Source organism: Onthophagus taurus, chromosome 6, assembly GCF_036711975.1.
Source record: "Onthophagus taurus isolate NC chromosome 6, IU_Otau_3.0, whole genome shotgun sequence".
Classification (NCBI taxonomy): domain Eukaryota; kingdom Metazoa; phylum Arthropoda; class Insecta; order Coleoptera; family Scarabaeidae; genus Onthophagus; species Onthophagus taurus.
In genome coordinates this window covers 29,573,208-29,595,222 of record NC_091971.1, presented here as the reverse complement: position 1 = coordinate 29,595,222, position 22,015 = coordinate 29,573,208, and the positions used below count along the sequence as shown (strand labels likewise).

The window sequence follows — 22,015 nt, the reverse complement described above, 5'->3', positions numbered from 1 at the left end:
TGTGTTGTGTGTGCACATATATTAAACTTAATACATTTATGTCCATCGACTAAAAATCAAATTCGTTGACAGCCCGGCAATGGATTAAAAGCGCGGAAAATTTGGCAATCATTTTTAAGTGGGTTGATCAAACGCTATTGTATAATGCTATAATTAAATTAAACGGCGCGGCGAAACTGTGGTTTGAAAGCGTTCAAATCGTGGTTTATGATTGGACAACTTTTAAAAAACAACTAATTGATGATTTTCCAACGGTAGTAGATGAGGCCGACATTCATTTTAAGTTGTGTAAACGCGTTAAACGAGGAGATGAGACGTATGAACATTATGTTTGTAATATGAAAGCTATAAGCTAAGAAGGCCGTACTTAAATATATTATTGCCGGAATACAGGATAAAGAATTAAGCAAACCTTTAGCCATTAGTTTACCGATTGATACACAACACCTGCTGATGAAGGAAAAACCCAAGCTGATTATCTTGAGTTAACATTTACTCGTCACATACCTCGAGAAAGCATGTCTTCTTCTGTTACTATTCAAGCATACAACGAAACTCATCTTCCGCGAATAGAAAGAGTAGATGAAGAAGTAACAAACGAAGAAATCACATATTTAATTAACAATCTACCCGATAGAAAGGCCCCAGGGCATGACACCTCCCTTCGAATGTTACTAGCCACTTAACTGATATCTTTAATTCATGTTTAAAAATTGGTTACTTTCCGGTGACTTGGAAAAAAGCTGCGATACTTATGTTTCCCAAGCTAGGAAAGCAGAGCACTCTTATATCTAATTACCGTCCTATAAGTCTCTTACCGATTCTCTCAAAATTGTTTGAAAAAGTTATAATACGAAGACTTCAAGATCAGCTGCTGGAAAGAAATGTTATCCCAAACATACAGTTTGGTTTTTGAACGGGTCATTCAGCGATCCATCATTTGGTGCGTGTTACAGAATTCATTGAGAAAGGTTTTGAAAATAAGCAATACACCACTATCGCCTTTTTGGATGTAGCTAAAGCCTTTGATACAGTTTGGACACAAGGATTAAAATTCAAACTATTGCATCTAGGTCTAGATGCTATATTTATTTATTTATTTGTCTTTGTATCCAGTTTACAGAAAGAAATTATAGAGAAATTAATAGTAAACACTATGTATATAAGGTAAACAAAAACAAAAACTCCCGTAACACGCCATATAACTAATTTCTATTATGATCAGTACCAAGCAGCTGGCGCATGGGGGTAACCGCAAAAACTGAAAAAAATCAGTTTGCACGCGGCTTTCGAGAAAAAAAAATAATAAAAATTCAAATTCATTATTCTTACTGTGAACAAAGATAACAAATTATACAACACTCAATTCAACATTGAAAGAACTAAACCATAATTGAAAAAATTCCATCTATCACGCCATCATTAAGTGATTTCACCCATCTTTTTGAAAAGTATTTCCACCTAGATTTAACCAACGTAAGGTTCTGTGCTGCTAGGTATTCCCTAAACTTATTATATATTTTAATGGAATGGTAAGAGTAATGTCTTTGACCTACAGTCTTATTTACGGGCGGTATAACAGCACGATTCTGGGATGCAATCCGAGTAGAGTAACCATGTGAGACAGTCGCCAATCGGTCCGGTGATTTTAGAATGTTATTCATAATTGCTAAGGTGTATAACTGTTTAATAGTAAATAAGTCACACTCAGCAAACAACAACGCAGATGGGAAAGTACGGGGCCTATGCATCATTATTTTTATAACACCTTTTTGAGACGTAATTAATTTCTGAAGGTAAGAATCTGCTGCAGAGCCCCATGCCAATATGCCATATTGCAGGATTGATTGTATAATTCCAAAATAAAATATCTTAATAGTTTTGAAATCGCATACATGACGTAATCTTTTGAACATGTAAGTACTACGCCGAATCTTGTCAACCATCCTTGCAATATGAGCATTCCATCTCAAATGATTGTCAATTAATACACCCAAATAAGTAGCAACTTGCACAGATGTAATCCTTTTACAACTGCAATCTACCACACAACAATCATTTTCATGAATTGGAAGGCTAGAAAAGCTATTAGTGGTATCCTTTCTGATGGTAAATCTCATAAAATATGACTTGCTATCATTTAAAATAAGTTTACTGCTATTTAGCCAGTTATTTATTAATCTCAAATCTGCTATAGCTTTATCTTCAACATCTGCCCAAGAACGGCCTTCCACAAACAAAACGGTATCATCCGCATAAGAGATTAAGTCTCCATTGAGTGTTAATGAAAGCAAGTCATTTATATAGATTAAAAACAAAAACGGACCCAAAACTGTTCCCTGTGGCACTCCGACATTCATCGATACCGAACTGCTGAGACTTTGACCAATCCTCACATATTGAGATCTCTCGTGCAGATAGTCCCACATTAATTTCAAAGGTGTACCTCTCACCCCATAAATATCGAGCTTACGCAACAAAAAACTGTGGTCAACCGTGTCAAAAGCTTTAGCTAGATCCAAAAAAACAGCTAGGCAAGGCCTTGATTTCTCAAAACTATTTTTAACTTTAGTTGTAAGTTCCGCAATGGCATCACTTGTTGATTTACCCTCAGTGAAGCCATATTGATTCTTAGAAAGAATACTATTTTCATTAAAGAAATTTATCAAACGTACTTTTAATAATTTTTCAAAAATTTTTGCGAAATTATTTACTAAAGAAATAGGTCTATAATTACTTACACATTGAGGATCACCACCCTTAAACACAGGTACGACCACAGCCTTTTTAAAAGCTTCTGGAAAATAACCTAACACAAAACATCTATTAAATAAATTGGATAATGGAGATGCAATCAAATGAATAACCTTCTTAATAAGAATCATCGAAATATTATCGCACCCGGCCGAGTTGCTAATCTTTGATTTTTGAACAATATCCATAATTTCATACTGATTAGTAGGCGTTATAAAAAATGAATTCCCACAACGTTGAATACGTTTGAGATCCTGATCATCAGATGCATACAAATTTTTCAACAATTTTTCCGCAACGTCTCTAAAGTACATATTAAACTCACTCGCAATACCCAATTCGTCATATATCTTAGTATCGTTATCAATCTTAATGCATGATATACCGTCTCGTAATTTATTTTTACCAGTTAATTCCTTGCCACACTTCCATAGCCGTCTGGTATCGTTTTTCAGTTTACAAATTTTTCGAGTATAATAATCATACTTCAAACTGTTAATGATTTTTTTTAACATAGTATTATATTGCTTATATGCTGTTTTAATCTGGTTGTTTCTATCATTTAATCTGTACTGTTTATACAAGGTATCCCTAACATTTATAGATCTTACCACTCCGTCCGTAATCCAAGGCTTACGTTTCCTATTTTTGGCAGGAATTCTCTTTCTGAAAGAAGCACCGTCCCTGTGATTAGTTATTTTGTCACATATAAATTTAATTGCATCATCAATATTCAAAGGAAGATTTGTGAAATCTTGTGAACCCATAGTGCTAATAAACTTGTTATAATTAATTATGTTCCTGTACCTATTAGTTTCAATACTCTAATTACTATCACAACTATCAGGGAAATTCAGCTGTAAAAACACAGGACAGTGGTCAGTAATTTTTGAATGCGATATTATTGATGCGATGTATTTTTATATTACCGCAATACTTATGTCATATCTTCAAGAACGAACTTTTTGTGAGAAAATAAATGGGAGCTATTCAGATACAAGATGTATTAGAGCAGGAGTTCCTCAAGGAGGTATATTGTCACCAACCTTATTTAATATATTTATGCATGATATACCGTGCCAAAGATGCAATGAAAAAGCTTTGTTTACTGACGATATGTTGATTATGACCCAAAGTAGTGATTTGGAGAACAACAACAGCTACAAGATGCTATTAACGACGTGCAGCAATGGCTTACTAAATGGTCCTTACACCTGAATGAAGACAAATGTGAATCAAAGATCTTTACGTTACGGCGTTACCGAAATCCAACGCGCATAGTAATCAATAACACAGAACTTCATTGGAATCCTAAAGACAAAGCTGTCAAATACTTAGGCCTGCATCTTGATCAACGATTAAATTGGGGTATTCACGTAAACAACAGATTGAATTTGGAATATGCTCGATTGAAACAACTATTTCCTCTAATAAATAGAAAAAGTCATCTGAAAACTAAATGCACTATGTTGCTATATAAAGCTTTAATAAGATCCTTGGTCACCCATGCTTGCCCGGTATGGAGTAATGCTTCAGCAACAAATATCCGAAATTTACAAGCTCTACAAAACAAAATTCTACTTACAGCAGTAGATGCGCCATGGTTTATTCGCAATGAACAACTTCACGCCGAACTAAACATAATGACTATTGAAAGTTTTATAAGAGGTGTAACTAAAAAATTTTACGAAAACATCAATTTTACCAACTTTAATTTGGGTTTCAAAAATTTACATCAGCGACTTAGAAGGAAAATGCCTCAAGACTTATTGTAAATTAAGCTTAAATTAGATTCCCTCGGAAAGTTACTTTGTTCCTTAGTGAATTTAGACGTTATGTTAATGTATATATGAATTCAACCATGATGTAACATGTTTTAATGTATGTTGAGCTGGTTTTAATAAATTAAAAAAAAACAACACCTGTTATTAACAATAAAAAGTTATGAAAGTACAATCCACAAGTAATAAAGACCATACTAGGTAGCCAGGAAGTTCTGATAACAGAAAATGCTACAATTGCAACGAATATGGTCATATCGCCTTGAAATGTCCAAAACCACAGAAGAAACTTCGTTATTATAGATGTGAACGTGTCGGACACAAACAAAACGACTGTAGATGGACAGATAAGAGAAATGTCAATCGTATTAGAGTTTTACCGGAACCACTAGATATGTGCCATAAGATAGCAGACGTCGACGGACAAAAATAATGGCATTTATAGATTTAGGAAGTGATTCTAAAAGAAGACGCCCACGATTTAAATACTAAGTATGACCGAGTGTATTTAAGGCTCCGAGGTTTTGGGAACGGTGAAAGCCAAACGATTGATAAGAAACATTCCAGAATTATTATTGACGAAGCCAGTATAGATGTTGATGTCTACATTGTACCTAATGAAGCCCAAGATGAACAAATAGTAATTGGATGCAGTGCATTGGACCAACTCGGGATACTGATAACAAAAGATGAAACGAAGCTAGTGATTGAACGTAAAAATGATGAAGTCGAAAACGATGAAACGATAAACGAAGAAAGAGAAAACGATGAAGCGATAAACGAAGAAAGAGAAAACGATGAAAAACGAACCCGCGCGACGATAGCAACAAACCTCCCAGCAACATACTTTTACCCGTAATTTCCTATCTACTTTCTTGGCTGATATCTTCCTTATAATTAGGGATAGCGAAAAACTAAATGCACCACTTGAAAGCTTGAATCTTTCTCTATCTAAAACCGGGTTTTCGTCTGCCGATAAGTTGATATTAAGATCAATAAAAAATGAAGAACAACCGCGCTGTACTTAAAATAGCTCAAAATTACCAAACTTCAAGAACTTGTGCAATTGTTACAAAACCGAATTTTAAAAAACTGTTATCACAGTCAGAAAGGGCGCTCCTTCAGCTATCTTAATCCGGGTTTTCGTCGGTCAATATCTATCGGCGTCATGCTTAAATCACCCTTAATGTCCATCCCTACACGCAGAAACGCTTCAATACTCTTCCTCTAAACAACTTTCTTATTTGATAGGGAGAAAACTCTAGAACCATATCTATCTTATCGGAAATTTCCTGCTCTTTCTAGTGATGTATAACACGCGACGATCGCGCGCTTGCACAAACACGTTTTGCGCCAAAAACTACTAACGTTGTGGATTTTTCGGTTTCTAGTTAACTCCCATTTGTGACACAGTCTGTCACGACGACCTGAGTGAAAATCATTATAAACGATTTATGGAAAAATCCCTGAAATCGGTCTAAAGAGTTAACTTTTGTGCAATTTTTTGGTATAGATTTCAAAACTGTTCCGTCATTTTTAACCCTTTAACGGTTAGCGGCTTTTATAGAGACCACTTGTCAATAAGGTCAAATAGTTGCATTACTATAACTAAATCGTTTCTAAAAACAAAAAAATAATTTACCCGTTAAACGGTTTAACGAGTTATGACGTAATCGATATTTTTTTCAAATGGCAATCTCCCATTTTTATTACGGAATACAAAAGAAGATTTTTTTCTGAATCTAGTACAGTCAATATTAATATTAATAGACAGTGGGTGTTTTTCTTTACGTCCGGAGTAATAAAACTAATGTTGTGCACTTATGAACGTATTAATTTATATTTTCTCTACCGGTTATCTACCGATTAAACACAAGTGTTTAAACGGCCCGTTTAACGGTCTCTTGCAGCTACACGCGTCTCATACAATCGATCTTTAATCGTTTTATAGTTTTTTATATTTTTCTTGTGATTTAACTGTTTAATGTATTTGATGGTTGTTAATCTGTCTTTATTTTGACGTTTCTCCTGATGATGCAGTTACTTTATAAACTGCGAAAATATAAATTAATACGTTCATAAGTGCACAACATTAGTTTTATTAATATTAATATTGGTTACATAAGAAAATTTTCGAGAAAAATTAGTTTAAACTTTAATTATTTCAAATTTATATAAACGATAAAAATAGCAGTAGCCATGAGTAACTATGGTAACCAATTATTTTAAACAATTCCCTGAGTGTCAAAAACTGATTTTGTAGCTTCTTGAGGTGTGGTGGTGCGCCATCTTGTTGGAATAACTGCCGGTGAAATTGAGTTGGGTCAAAATTAGCGGGATATAAAGAATAGCACAGTTTTTAAAAATTTAAACATGTCTTTCCAGTTAAGGTTTCCTCAAATCTTTTGCGGATATTGATAAAGTCTACTAGTAACTCTACTAGTATGGGATGTAATCACTATAGTCGAGCCGTCGAATTTGTGCAGTGGTAAATCACCGTGACAGGTACTTACAAAAAAAGGGGTAGTCGGTTCCTTCGTTATGTAACCGCCTACTCCCGCCAGGGTCTATAAGGCGCAGCTACACTATACGAGAATAAACCTTCCTTTACAGTCAGATAAGAAGTTATGAATACCGTTCACAGTGCGTCGGCGGCTTTTATTATTTTTTTGTCCCCAGTACTTGGTTACTTACTTTGACGAATCCGGACAGGGCGACCTTCGATGTGAGAAATTTACCTACCTGTCACGGTGATTTATCACTGCACAAATTCGACGGCTCGACTATAAGTCTCCTGATTTTTCAGCATATAATACGGTGGTGAGGGAAAAAAGTAGAGTTGCCATTTAAAAAAATAAATACGGAAATTTGACGCACATTTCTGGCCATCCTGTATAACTTTAATTAATAATTGTTGTTAAATTAAAGTGTATAATTGTTATTAAAAGACACCATTAGAAAGAGCAGAAAATTTTCAATAAGATAGATATAGTTCTAGAGTTTTTTCCTGCTCATATAAGAAAGTTATCGACCCGAACAGGGTTTAAGAATGGCTAAAACGTGTGAATTTAGCAGTTTTTGGCCAAAAATGTACGTGTGCAAAGGCGTGATCGCCGCGTGTTATACATCACTAGAAAGAGCAGGAAATTTCCGATATGATAGATATGGTTCTAGAGTTTTCTCCTGCTCATATAAGAAAGTTATCGACCCGAACAAGGTTTAAGAATGGCTAAAATGTGTGAATTTAGCAGTTTTGGCCAAAAATGTACGTGTGCAAGCGCGTGATCGCCGCGTGTTATACATCACTAGAAAGAGCAGAAAATTTTCAATAAGATATGTTTCTATAGTTTTCTCCCTATCAAATAAGAAAGTTGTTTAGAGGAAGAGTATGTAAGCGTTTCTGCGTGTAGGGATGGACATTAAGGGTGATTTAAGCATGACGCCGATAGATATTGACCGACGAAAACCCGGATTAAGATAGCTGAAGGAGCGCCCTTTCTGACTGTGATAACAGTTTTTTAAAATTCGGTTTCGTAACAATTGCACAAGTCCTTGAAGTTTGGTAATTTTGAGCTATTTTAAGTACAGCGCGGTGTTCTTCATTTTTTATTGATCTTAATATCAACTTATCGGCAGACGAAAACCCGGTTTTAGAGAAAGATTCAAGCTTTCAAGTGGTGCATTTAGTTTCTCGCTATCCCTAATTATAAGGAAGATATCAGCTAAGAAAGTAGTTAGGAAATTACGTGTAAAAGTTTGTTGCTGGGAGGTTTGTTGCTATCGTCACACGGGTGAAAAACGAGGGAAGCATAAACGAACAATCGAAGAAAATGGATTCGATGAATAATGAGAACGAAGAAACAACGTACAAGAAAAATCTAAAATTGAGACTCGAACTAGAAGAAGAGGAGACGAACAACGAAATAATAAACAACGTGAACAAAACTTTGAACGATTACTAGAACCAACAATTACGAGAATTAATCAGTAGAAACGAAATGTGTTTTGCAACCGGATTTGCAAATATTGGGTTGACAAACGATATCGAAATGAAAACAGAACTAACATCCAACACACCCGTTACGTCACGTCCTTACCGATTACCGTATAGACATCGCGAAATTGTGACAAAAACTGTAACTGAACTATTGCAAGCCGGAATAATTTGTCAGTGTAATTCGTCATATTCAGGGTTGTGCTGTGTCGACATTACCACGTCAAGAAATATGACTCATATTCAAATCCGGTGGTGTTAGTTTCGAAGAAAACGGGCGGGGAAAGAATGTGCGTAGACTATCGTCGTTTAAACGCAGTTTACACAAACATAGACGACAAATTCGAGCAGTTAGCCGGAAATCGTTATTTTACAATATTAGACCTCGCGAGTGGTCACTTAACCGCTTTTGTGACGACACACACTGGTCGAAACGTTGAATCTAACTGAACATTTCAATATAAACTGTTTTAGACTACTTAAAATTGTTCGAACTAGTAACAAATGTTTTATTAGAAATATAATCTATGCAATATTTAATAATTTTCCATTTCCACTATCCATAACCACCCCAACCCCTGGTTTAAATTTACAGCCGATTAAAAAAAAAAAATAAAATTATAAAATATTAATCCCACACTTCAGACCACAAATATGATCATCGTGTAATTCTTTCGTTTAACTTTTGTTTCTTTTGTTAATTATACTACATAATTTACATAAAAAAAACACATTTCAATAATCAATGAACTTTATTGATTTGTTATTTATATATGTATATACAAATAATAATCAAAATAATCAGTCAGAATCAGAATTTTCTGGTTACTCATCAAAAACTGATGTACTATCCCGCGGTTCTGATAGTAACTTCAAGACGTCTTCGTCTAATTTGTTAATATAAAATGGTCGTGCTATATATGTTTTCTTCGACATGCTTGATATAAGCGGATCAGATGAGTATAATAATGTATGAAACAGATCTGTAATTGTACGTAACCTCGAAAATTTTCGTGTGTGACATTCCCGATACTTCCGTAGGTCTTTATTTCGAGCTTCTAGAGACTCTTCTGAAAACATGCCGATTGGTAATGATGCAGATTCAATTATATCTGCCCCATGCATTAAAAGTTTGTGCAAGTTAGTTGGCATGTAATACCTTGGGTACAACTGTACATATAAATTTGCAGTGTCTTCAAGATATTCCACATGAAATAACTTGCAAAATTACTTTTATTCTTTTCATAAAAGTTTCGTCTAAACCCGTTATTTTTGCGGTGATTTTATAATTTTCAAAATAATCGACTGGCAGTATTGCCGTCATTTGTTGTTCCAAACCCTGGTTTCACTATATCAACTAGTAAACCTAATTCACATTTTAATTCTTGTTGAATACGTTTTTTTGTTGCCTGAACTATATTTTTATCAGCAATCTCTCTTATTTGCAATTTTTTTACGTCAAGTCTATATGTAGGAGACATTCCAAACAACGAATCCAGGCATGTAAACTGGAAATACCATATTCATATAATGCTTCCACTTTAGTGAGCTCTTTTAGTTTTTGAATATTATTCATTATTTTAGGAGATGCCCCACACAATGCACATGTTTGAAAAGACGAGTCTGTGAGAATACTGAAAACTTTTCCATTGGTCATTGTCAATTTGAAATGATGATTTATAATAAAACGAGTATCATTAAAATCAAACTGAGTCGGTTGTATGTCGTTAATTTCTCCTTCTATGTCTTCTACAACAGTTTTTATTAAAACCTTTGACTCTTTTTCAAATATTATTTTAATTGGTCTGCAAAATCGAGTAGACGAGGGCTTAGGATTTTGCCAGACAATTGTGTCGTCTTTTAAATATTTTAGTTGAAGCGGTACCAAATATGCCGAAAATATAAATTCATCGGTTTGACAAACTTTTTGTGATTCGGAAAATTTTTGTTTATATAATGAATGTCCGGAGCTACCGTCACATCCCCATTTATAAATTATTATAATTTCATTTCCAATATGTTTAGTTTGATTGGAAAGTAAATTTTTTATTGACTATAACAGCCTTTTACTTGTGTAATCGACAAGAGCTTGTATTTTAACAGATGCAGAAATATCTGTAAATGTTATGTTATCTTCTGTAGGGTAGCACTCTCTTTTTGCTTTTAAAATTACATCATAGCTAGGATAAATGTTAGCATGACGCACCTTGGCACCTAACTGCATCAATTTATAGGAATGTTTGCTGAATTTTCCATCAATATATAGTGCTAGTGCTTCTTCGACGGTGTATTTGATTGGATGCTTCATTGGAAATTTCAATGTTTTTTTTATTTTAGTTGCTCTTGTTGGCGAATGTTCCGTAATTTCTTCGATCATCTTAGCAGTATCTCTTCTTCCAGACTTGCGAAGACTAACCTGTGCAGCAAAACAGAGTTCCTCTTGGGAGTAATTTTCAGTTAATGGTTTAATTTTCCGTTCTTTTGAGACATCCGTTAAGTCGCTGAATGATTTATATGGGCCTCTAGAAGATCCAGGTTGAGGTTCGTTAGATAAACGTTCCTCAGAAAACACTTCCATTTCATTTAACCATTACGAATATTTATTTTCAAAATTTGAAAATGTTCTATTACATTTTTGCCATTTGATTGCCAATCCTGATGTGAAATTAGCTACTTTTTGTTTTAAAGAATGCAAATTTTCACGTTCATTTTCTGTGTTGATTTTCATCATATCTGTTACAAATGAATACACTGCTTTATTTTTTTTCTCCAGCGTTCGCTCTGCCCGCCAAACGTTGAATAATGCTCTGCGCGAAACGGTTATACTACCTAAAAAAAATCAGTACTTGTAAATGGGCAAAAACTGGCATCTAAATCGTAGTTGTAAACTAATTAGTTAGTGTTTATAAATGCAAAGATTCAATGCAAATGTCGGCCAATGAAGTATACTTTAACCCTATCAAAGTTTAAACTGAAAAATTTTATAGTAGAATTTTGTATCTTATTTAAATATTTGTATTTTTATGTGGACTGAAGTTATATACAAAATATTTCAAAGCTATATTGCATACATACCAGTAGAATATATATCCATCGCTGTTTTGAATTTTGCACGAAACACAAACATTAAAAAAGGAAGGCTGAACTTTTATTAGTTGAAGTGCTCGCGTAAAGGGTGGGAGGGATTTATGACTTTACCTGCGTACCCTGCAAACATTGTACTAAAGATGTGTATGTAGGAAAGCGGAGGGTATGCTTCCGCATACAGCACCTAGGCCCCAACGGGCCCCTTGTACGTCCTCCTACACTCTCTCCGGCTACATCAACCAGCCTAAGGAATTTCCGAAGGCTAGGATACAGCTCAGAGGTGTGTTCCTGATGCCATCTGTGGTCTTCCATTCCTCTCCGAAGTCTCTCATTCTGAGGTCTTGCAGAGTGGGGCAGTCACACAAGATGTGTCGGACCGTCTCCTCGCTCTCTTTACAGAGGCGACAGAGAGGACTAACAGCAAGCTTAAGGTTATAAAGATGCTTGTTTACCTTACAGTGACCCGTGACGAGTCCCGTTTCGTAGAGCGTTTCTGCCAAGCCTTACGAAAGACAAGGCTGCCTCTGCTGAAGGATAATGTAATACTTCCTTAGACAGATGGCAGCCCTTAACCCTATCCCACCAGTTCATAAACTTTTTGTGGGTAAAATCTTTAATTATCTCAATCTGAGTTGATAAGGACGGAGCGATTATCGGTTCAGGCGAACATGGCGCTCGCTTGGCAGCCCTTTTGGCAAGCCTATCAGCGTGCTTGTTACCTGAACAACTCGAGTGTCCTTTTATCTATTGAAGTATAACACAGTTATGCACTGCGGCCTTTTCCAATGTCAGATGACAACCCATAACAAGTCCTGAGGTAATTGTTATTCTACTCAGGGCCAAAATAGCTTGTTTACTGTCAGTATAAATTGTAAAATTCTTACCTACCAAGTTGGATCTGGCAATAACGTCAGCGGCAAGTTGTATGGCGATTAATTCCGCCTGTATGACGGTGGTACTTTTACCTAGAGGTTCAGATACGTGGAGTCGGAGATCGTACGAGAAGACTCCGGCTCCAGCTCCTTCCCGTCTCTTTGAACCATCAGTGTAGATTTTAAGGCTGTTTTTTACCTCTACTTCTGTGGAACTTGGGTGGGTAAGATATTTCTTCGTAAAAATGTGTTGTACGGGTGTAATGTCCGTTACACAATCCAGAATTGGTGAGTATTCCACCATTTCGTTCCAGAGATTGGCATTTTTACTGTTTCTCTCACCCATTAGAATTCCTGCTGGTCGCAGTCGAATCATGGTCACCAATGCCACCTCTTGGACGAACAAATGAAGTGGCGTTAGGTTTAACATATTTTCTATGGCTGCAGTGGGGGTTGTCCGCAGCGCACCTGTAACATACAAACACGCAAGTCTCTGTACTTTAATAAGTGCAGCAGTAGATGTAGACTGTAGGGTCTTTGCACCATATGTAAGCATAGGTCGGATTACAGCCATGTAAATCCAGAGATCATTTTTGGGTGACAAACCCCATGTCTTACCTATAGCCCTCCGGCATTGACCGAATGCAACGTACGCTTTTTTAACTCTATTATCTAGATGGGCTCTCCATGTTATTTTATTGTCAAGCGTGATGCCCAGATATTTAACTTCTTTTGATAATACCAATGGAGTATTAGCAAGGAATGGCATTCTGGGCTTGCCAACCTTCCTCATCCGTGTGAAGAGAATCAACTCTGTCTTCTTAGGATTCACAGAGAGTCTTTGTTCGTCACACCAGGTCTCTATCAATTTAAGAGCTACTTGCATCCTATCAAACAGCACGTTTATATACTTGCCCTTGACGAGAATGGTTAAATCATCTGCGTAACCAACTGTGATAAAGTTGGCATCAGCGAGGCGGTTCAAGAGGCTATCCAGGGTGAGGTTCCACAAAAGTGGGGATAGTACACCCCCTTGTGGACAGCCTCGAGTAACTCCTCCTTGAAGACTGACATCGCCAGCCCTAAGCTTAACTATCCTATGTTTAAGAGTGTTCTCAATCCAACCACAAAGAGTCGGTGGAACATTATGCTCTAACAAGGCTTCGTTAATACCAGAGAAAGTTGTTTTATCAAAAGCTCCCTCTATATCTATAAAAACACCCAGGGCGGACTCCTTTAGGTCCAGCGCTCCACCAACAGAGCTGGTCACTGAGTGAAGAGCTGTTAGTGTGGACTTGCCCTGAGTGTAGGCGTGTTGATTAGGAGTTACTGGTTTAGTTGGAAGACAGAAATCTCTGATGTAGCGATCACACAGTCTTTCCAGAGTTTTCAAAAGAAAGGAGGAGAGACTGATTGGTCTAAACGATTTCGGTGTGAAATAATAAAGCTTACCCGGTTTTGGTATGAAGTTCACTGTGACCTCACGCCATGTACTAAAGATATTTGAAGACAAAAATTATTTTTTAAACACTTTATATTTGGCGAAATGTTCAGCTAGTTTTAGCATTTTGACCACTGTGCAACAGAGGGACAATACCAGTTCACGCGAATGCCCTTTGGCCTTATGAATGCGCCAAGTGTGTTCAATCGCTTGATGAAGATAGTCGAACGCGAGATCGGGTCCGGGATCGTAACTGCGTATATGGACGATCTGTTGATCGCGAGTGAAACGGTAACGGAGAGACTCGCTAAGTTGAGCCGTGTTTTCGAAGTGCTTCGGGAAAACGGACTAACTTTGAATCTCTCCAAGTGCAGCTTCTTGATAGACCAAGTTGAGTATTTGGCTTTTGAACTATCTAAAGAAGGAGTTTGTCCAGGTCATTCGAAGATCGAAGCTATCAAACAGTTCAAACGTCCTACCAACGTGACAGAAGTTCGTCAATTTTTGGGAATCGCGGGATTTTTCCGACAATTCATTCAAAGTTATGCTTTAATTCTAAAACCATTAACGATACTTACAAGAAAAGACAACGATTGGCAGTGGGAAGAAGAACAAGAACGAGCATTCCAGAGCGTGAAAGACGAATTAGCCGAACGACCCATACTTACCTTATATGACTCAAATGCTGATTTCGAAATTCACACGGACGCTAGCAAAATAGGCTTGACGGGAATTCTGTTTCAGTCGAAGCCCAATGAAGTTATGAAACCTGTTTCCTATTTTAGCCGTCAGACTTCCGAATTAGAGCAGAAATTTCACAGCTACGAGTTGGAAGCTTTGGCCATTGTTGAATCACTGGAACTTAAAGTACTTAAAGTAGTTACTGATTGCAACTCTTTAAAGACGATGATGAAAAAGAAGGATATTACCCCGCGAATTGGCCGATGGCTACTCAAATTACAAGAATATGACCTTGAGGTCGAACATTGAATTGGGACTCTAATGGCACACCTCGACGTGCTTAGCCGAAATCCACATGAACCAGCCCGAGAAGTTAAAATTGCAGACGTTAACGTGCTTGCCCTTCGTATTAATAACAGCGATTGGCTCTTAACCATGCAGCTCCAAGACCAGAAGTTGAACACTATATTCTATATTCTACAGAAACCACCACAAACCAACGAAGAAAAACAAATTCACGAAAATTATCAACTGAAAGACAACCGAATATGCCGAAAAGCGAAGGAAGGCCCTATGAGGTGCGATGGAGGGTGATTAAGGGCAGCCACGATGATATGGGACATTATGGATTGGAGAGAACACTACTACACTTACAAAAATACTTTTGGTTTCCCAAAATGAGGAAGAATGTGAAGAGCTACATAGATTCATACATCGAATGTGATTATCAAAAAATAAAATGGGAAAACTACAAGCACAGCTACATAACATCGAACGGTTACCGACCCCATTCCACACCGTCAACGTTGATCACCTGGGGAACTTTCCCAAGAGTACAAACGGTAACGTCCATATTCTGGTATGTGTTGATAACTTTACGATGTATCTATATATGAAGGCTGTTAAAGACACTAAGACGAGGAACGTCCTCAATGTGATGAACGAGATTGTTAGTATATTTGCACCTCCGGCTAGATTAATTACGGACAGGGGTACGGCATTTACGGCGAAGAATTTTGAAAAATATTAACCATATCATACATATGAATGAATGCGACATCCTCTCCACGAGCAAATGGTCAAGTAGAACGATACAATCATACGATCACAACAGCAATAAGAATAACGATGACTACGCATGAAGATGGGAAAGATTGGGATGCCAAACTATCAAATATTTTGTATGCCATCAAGAGTATTCCGAATAAAACTACTGGAAAGTCTGCCCATGATTTATTATTTGGTTACCAACCTAGGAATGCTCTACAAAACCGGTTAATACTGACTTTAGATCAAGAAGAATATAACGAAGAGGAACGCAATGGAATGAAGAGAAAAGCTTTCGAAAAGATAGAAATAACTCAGCAGAAGCAGAAAGAACGATTCGACAAAAAGTGTGTAATTTCAAGCAATACAAAGAAGGCGATTTAGTTTTGATTAAGACGGAACCGATAGCTACAGGGGAAAGCAGAAAGTTACAACCATTCTTTAAAGGTCCATACGTCATAGTTGAGACGTTGGGACAAGATCGATATGTATTATTTGATATTGGGGACGATGGTGAAGGTAGCGAAGCCGAATGTTAGAGAAATGTAAATATAGGCGCGAAGGAACGATAGTGAGAAGGCATGGGGAGGACGAACAGTACGAGTTGAGACATGGGTTAGTTGGATGTTACATCTTTTGTATTATTATTCTTATTAAAACAAGTAAAATAAGTGAGATTAATTTAATTTCGGCCACCCTAACAAATATATCATTCCCATTCACTCTCAGTTGCAACGTCGTCAAAGCAATTAAACATATATAACTATTACACTATGTGTAAAATGTTGGTTGTTCTGGCGTCTTTCATTTAATCTTTGTAGCAAGCTTCGCATCGTTTTCATTTGGCGGAACTTCAGCTTGTTCGAGGTTGATCGTATTCGGCTGGTGTTACAGGCTTATACTTCCCTAGCATGTTTTTTGTCTCATTTAGTAAAGATTGAATAAGCGATGTCCTCGTCAGTTTTCATTGACTAAGCTTTGAGATAATTTCTTCAGAAAGTCGTCAGATATAAGGAGGTGTATATTATACACGTTACGTAGGGGGATGTATTGAGCCGGTGTGGTTGAGGTTCAATATTTTGGGGGTCACTTTATTTGTTGGTAGGGTTTATAGACCACAATTAAACTGTAAACAATTTTTAGAGGCCGTCGAAGATCTTTATACAACATGCTTATCGGTATTCTGCTTGTGGAATTTTAATATCAATACGTTGTGACGCAACTCAGATAATTAGGAATTCTACACTCGTTGCGCGCGGTTTGTCTATTCTTCTTGATCTCATAATTACAAGTAATACGGATATTCTTAGGTCTAGTGCAGTATTACCTTGGGATGTTTGTGATCATGTCATCGTTCAGTGTGACATTGAGCTTTTTACGACACAAATACAGCCTAAAGAGATTATTACTCGATGTTTAAATTCCATCGGCAGCTCTTTAACCTTGATTTGTAACATTTACCACTTCATTTTATCTTCAGAATAGTAACACCAAATATTTAATGAGGCTAAGAGATAGTGCTAAACTGAAAAACAAAAAACGAAACTACACTCGGACTGGCGGTATTACAAGGAGCTTCGCAATTTTACTACAGCAGATATCCGTAATGAGAAAAGAGCCTATTTCCAACACATTGCTTCTACAGCCAATTCGCGAATAGTATGGAGGCAACTCGAGAGAGAAGGTATCATCCACTCTGCGCCACAGTTAATTATACCTGAACACTTAAATCAACTCAATTTTGTTAATTCGCCTGCCTTTCTCATATGATGCTTATTTAAAATTAATTAGTGACATCGATGTGCTAAATGCAATACACTGAATATCATCCAAGGCAGCTGGTTGTGATGGCATTGATGTGTCCATGATGGGGTTGTGTTTGCCTCACATATTGCCGTACATTGTTCATTTAGTTAATGTTTTTATTGAACATTCTGTTTTCAGTTGAACAGTTGATGAAGATGATGAATCAAACCTCTGTGACGGCAAAGAGGTTGATGCCGGTGTTGATCTCGGTGACTGATTTTATCAAGTATGATTTATTTCTTCAGGTATGATGTGTTGCATGTTGACATCTGAGCCTGCTGGGGAAACTGAATGGTAAACTTGCACGTGAGCAAAGTCCTCTTCATTAAAAGTAAGTTTTTTGAATATCCATATTCCAATCTTTTCAAAAGCTCTTACAATATTTTTGCAAGTGAATGATTTAAAATATGCAATTTTTGCTAGTTTCGGAATGTTGTACAAGGGTTTTCCCCGGGTTATTCACATGCCAATCATTAAACGCTATCTTCAGCAAAAGGTCTCTCTTAGATGTAGGAGTGCATCTAAGGGTTGGAGACGGTGTGTTGTGTTGGCATTGTGTTACCACTAGTTGAAATAATCCCTCCAAATGTAACTAATTTGTCTCTTTCTGCCGAAACAAGTTGTGTTCTTGTAGAAATCATTTACGGCCGTCTTATTGAATCCATAAGATCTTGCAGCACTGGTGTTTTCACGTTTTCTCTTAAATTTTCGTTTTATGTTATCGTATTTAATTGTGGTTTATTACTTATCAAAGTGGTTGGAAATTGTACCAATCAACAGCAAAAGCATAACTGAAATTATAGGAAAACTTATGACTATCTTTGCCACACATGGTATACCACAATATGTGGTATGTGACAATAATCCTTTTAACAGCCATGGTTTCCGAGATTTTGCAAAAGTGTGGAATTTTGAAATTATTAACGCTAGCTCATACTATCCAAAATCCAATGGACTAGCTGAGAAAGCAGTTGGAATAGCAAAGAACATAATCAAAAAGTTCGAAAGATATACGAATGGGTTTATTGGAGTATAGCTGTACACCACTAACCGGATGTTTTATGCTCCAAGTGAGATTTTGATGAGCAGATTGCTTAGAACAAAGTTGCCTTGCACAAAGAATATTTTAAGCCCTAAAGTAAATTACTTTAATCATATTCTTGGTCAAAAAACATAATGAACTCACGCGGGGTATTCATTAACTTCGCGAGAAATTATAGTAGAGTCCAGCTGAGCATTCAGAGATGAATGAATAACTAAATCTCTAAATGATGCAGCTGCGCTTTTATATTATTTTCTTATCTCCATGCTGTGTTGGCACTAATTGTGGAGGTAGAATGGTTAACACTATATCCTAGTAAAGTTTCCCGATTAAAATCTGAACCATCCTGTATATAAAAAATTCTTATATTATTACAATAATTTACATACATTGTTTTTTATTTAGGTTAATCTTCATGAAACGTTGAAAAAGATACACACGACATTGAAGAATCTTTATATGGAAGGCCACGTTTTAGCAGTTTACAACATTTTAATATTTTTCCTAAGAAACCTCGACAATTCAAATCAAGAAATGATTGATACTCTTCAAACATTTATCAAACAACACTGTATTCCTAAATTATTAGAGAATATCTTCTGCGCAAACGTAATCGACTATCAATTTGCGCTTACTTTACTGTTATCACTCAATTTTAATGAGTTTTCAACGTTGATAAAAAATTACATCCGGATACATAAAGCTAATCCGGCTAAATTATTTGTTATAATGCAACTAACGATAACAGTTTACCGGCGTAACAATGTAATGCATGAGACTTATTTAAAATTGTTACTGTTATCAAAATGGTGGTTAAAAATCAACGGGTGTAAAATACAAATGAAAACTTTTTTTGTAAGTTCAACAAAAGAGTTATTGAATTTACTTTTTCTGTACAATCATTTAAGTCTGGATATGTTGGAAGAATTCTGTAAAGATTTCAATTTAAATTTACAAACGAGTTACGTTACTTATTTAGAAAAGTTGATAACGAATTGGAAACCAGATTATGAAATAATTAAAGAAACAGACGGAAAACTACAACTTGTATTAAAATCCACCGAAAACGAATTATTTAGAAAATGTGAAAAAGTTTTAAATTTAATTACATCAACCGAAATGTTACCTAATTACATTGAAAAATTTTCATCAAATATTAATTTTTACTATTACGAAGCTTTTATGTGCGTTTTTAAAATCATATCCAAATTAACAAACAATACCAACTTTAATAAACAACAATTATTACGATTTTTAAACAACTATCGAAGAATAAACAAACCTGGAAATCTAGAACTAGAAGAATGGTTTGCTGTGTTTCCCGTCACCGGTTCCATCGACGAGCTATCCAATTTTCGTCTACCATTTTCACAAATGTTGTTTACCGAAGACGTTTGGAACATTATTCGCCCGGAAATCAATATAAAAACTTATCCCACCTGGTTTAAAGCAATTCCATTCTTACACAAATCGTTGAATGTCGACGATATCTGTACTTTTGTTGTTAAAGAAGTCGTTTCTAGTGGCATTTTAAGCAAAGAAATCGACGATAATCATTGGCTTTTGTTGGCAAAACATGAAAGTTTATTTAAACAAATCGAAGATTGTGTTAAAAATATCGTCAATATTGAAAAGGCTACTTCGGCTATTAACCACTTGATGATTCACACACCGAATGGTGCTGATAAAGTAAACGCTGCCTTTATGTGTTTGCGATTTGCGAATATGTATAAAAAGTCTACTACTCACGGCAGTGAAGGTGTTGATGAGGCGTTTAGAAAGGTAAGCAACATTTTTCAAATGTTTATTGTATTAAAGAAAACTACAACTAGAACTAACACTAGCATTATCACTAGAAATAATACTAGACCTATAACTAAAAACCTTTGGGTTAAGCCATGCGTCTTTTGAAAAAGTATTTAACGTTTTGGATGCCATGTTGTAACCCTCCCAAGAAACAAGTTCGAAGTCACTTCGAAGATTAGTTAGTTTATCTACTCTCCCCACACAATCTACACATCCTCTTCTCACCCCCATCCAATACTTATTCGCCCTCTCCCCCAGCTTCATATCTGCCCCAATAATCTACTTACTTTTCTAACTCTTTGCCTAATATGAGCCCCCATCCTATTATCCGCTCGAAAGATAAAACCCAGGTACGTAAATTCTCTCTTCCATTCTCTTTATTAAATATTCGCTAATTCCCCTTTTCCTTAGCGCCTTCCACAATTTCTCCCCATTTACGTATGAAATGACGTTTATAGTCTCTCTTCCCCTTCTGGAACTTGACTATCCATCAAGACAATAATTATTATTTCTCAACATTACTTATAGTATCGCAATGGTTTGTAACACCTCAATACCTCGCAATACTATTCTGTGTGTCAACCTCATCATCTGGTATTTACCATCATTATCCCTGGTAACTCTTAACATCGTCCCTGATATCTTCCCCTATATAGCTTTGCTTTCCCCGACATTACATTACATTACATTGACTATATATCGGGTAGGCGGACCAAACAACCTTGCACCGCGACCCTAAGGATCTATTGTACCCCGATAGATATCGTTATCAAATTTCACCGTGGGTCCAATGCTCTTACCGAACATTAATACCTTGCTCGGCGAAAGGTCATTCAGATCCCTTGAGGAGATAAACTGCGACCCAAAAATCGAGAATCTGATACAGTTAACGGCAGGGCAGTGGCATAAAACATGCTCAACCGTCTCTGCTTCCTCCGCACATAGTCGGCATTCAGCATCGTCGGCTAAACCCAACAAGTTAAGGTGTGCTTTTAATCGGCAGTGCCCAGTAAAAACACCCATTAGAACTTTTATGCTACTACGGGCAAGTCCCAAAATATTCCCGGGTTTGACAGTGGCGATGTTAATAAACACCTTAGCATGTGTCATTCCAGGAGAACTGGTCCACAGTAGGCGAAGTCTCTCTTCAGCCCACAGTCCAATCCTATATTTGGCCATCGCAAATGATACACCAACTGCTGGTTCCGGCACCACAAACGCTTCAGCGCTGCCATCTCGTGCTAGCTTATCTGCCGCTTCATTACCAGCATCCCCAGAGTGACCCGGAACCCAGATCAGAGAGACTCTGTTATCACAACTCAGTGTGTTTAATGTTCTCTTACAATCATTAACCAGAGCCGACACCGTTTTCACGGCTTGCAGCGCCTGGAGAGCGGCTTGACTGTCTGAGAAAATTCGGACTGTCATGTTCTTTACCCCTCTTTCAAGAAGGATTTTAGCACCCATGTCAATAGCAAATACTTCCGCCTGGAATACAGTACAGTACGTACCCAGGCTGTAAGCTTACTTAATTTGAGGTGTCTGGCAGTATACTCCTGCATCTACCCCTTCAGGCGTTTTTGATCCATCTGTGTACAAGCAAATGTCTGCCTGAACCAGAGAATTTTCATTTTCGATCCAGGACTGCCGCTCAGGCAGTACAATCTGGTATCGAGCATTAATCACTTATAGTGATACCGCCAA

General features: G+C 36.7%; 1 protein-coding gene across 1 annotated transcript in view; it reads left to right on the top strand.

The window, feature by feature from the left end:
- The window catches only part of LOC111416529 (rough deal), a 63,716-nt gene that overhangs the window by 36,342 nt on the left and 5,359 nt on the right, over window positions 1–22,015 (top strand). Inside the window, exon 13 of the mRNA XM_023048577.2 lies at window positions 18,911–20,287. Within this exon, the coding sequence (XP_022904345.2) occupies window positions 18,911–20,287 (1,377 nt within the window). The remainder of the gene's footprint in view (window positions 1–18,910; window positions 20,288–22,015) is intronic.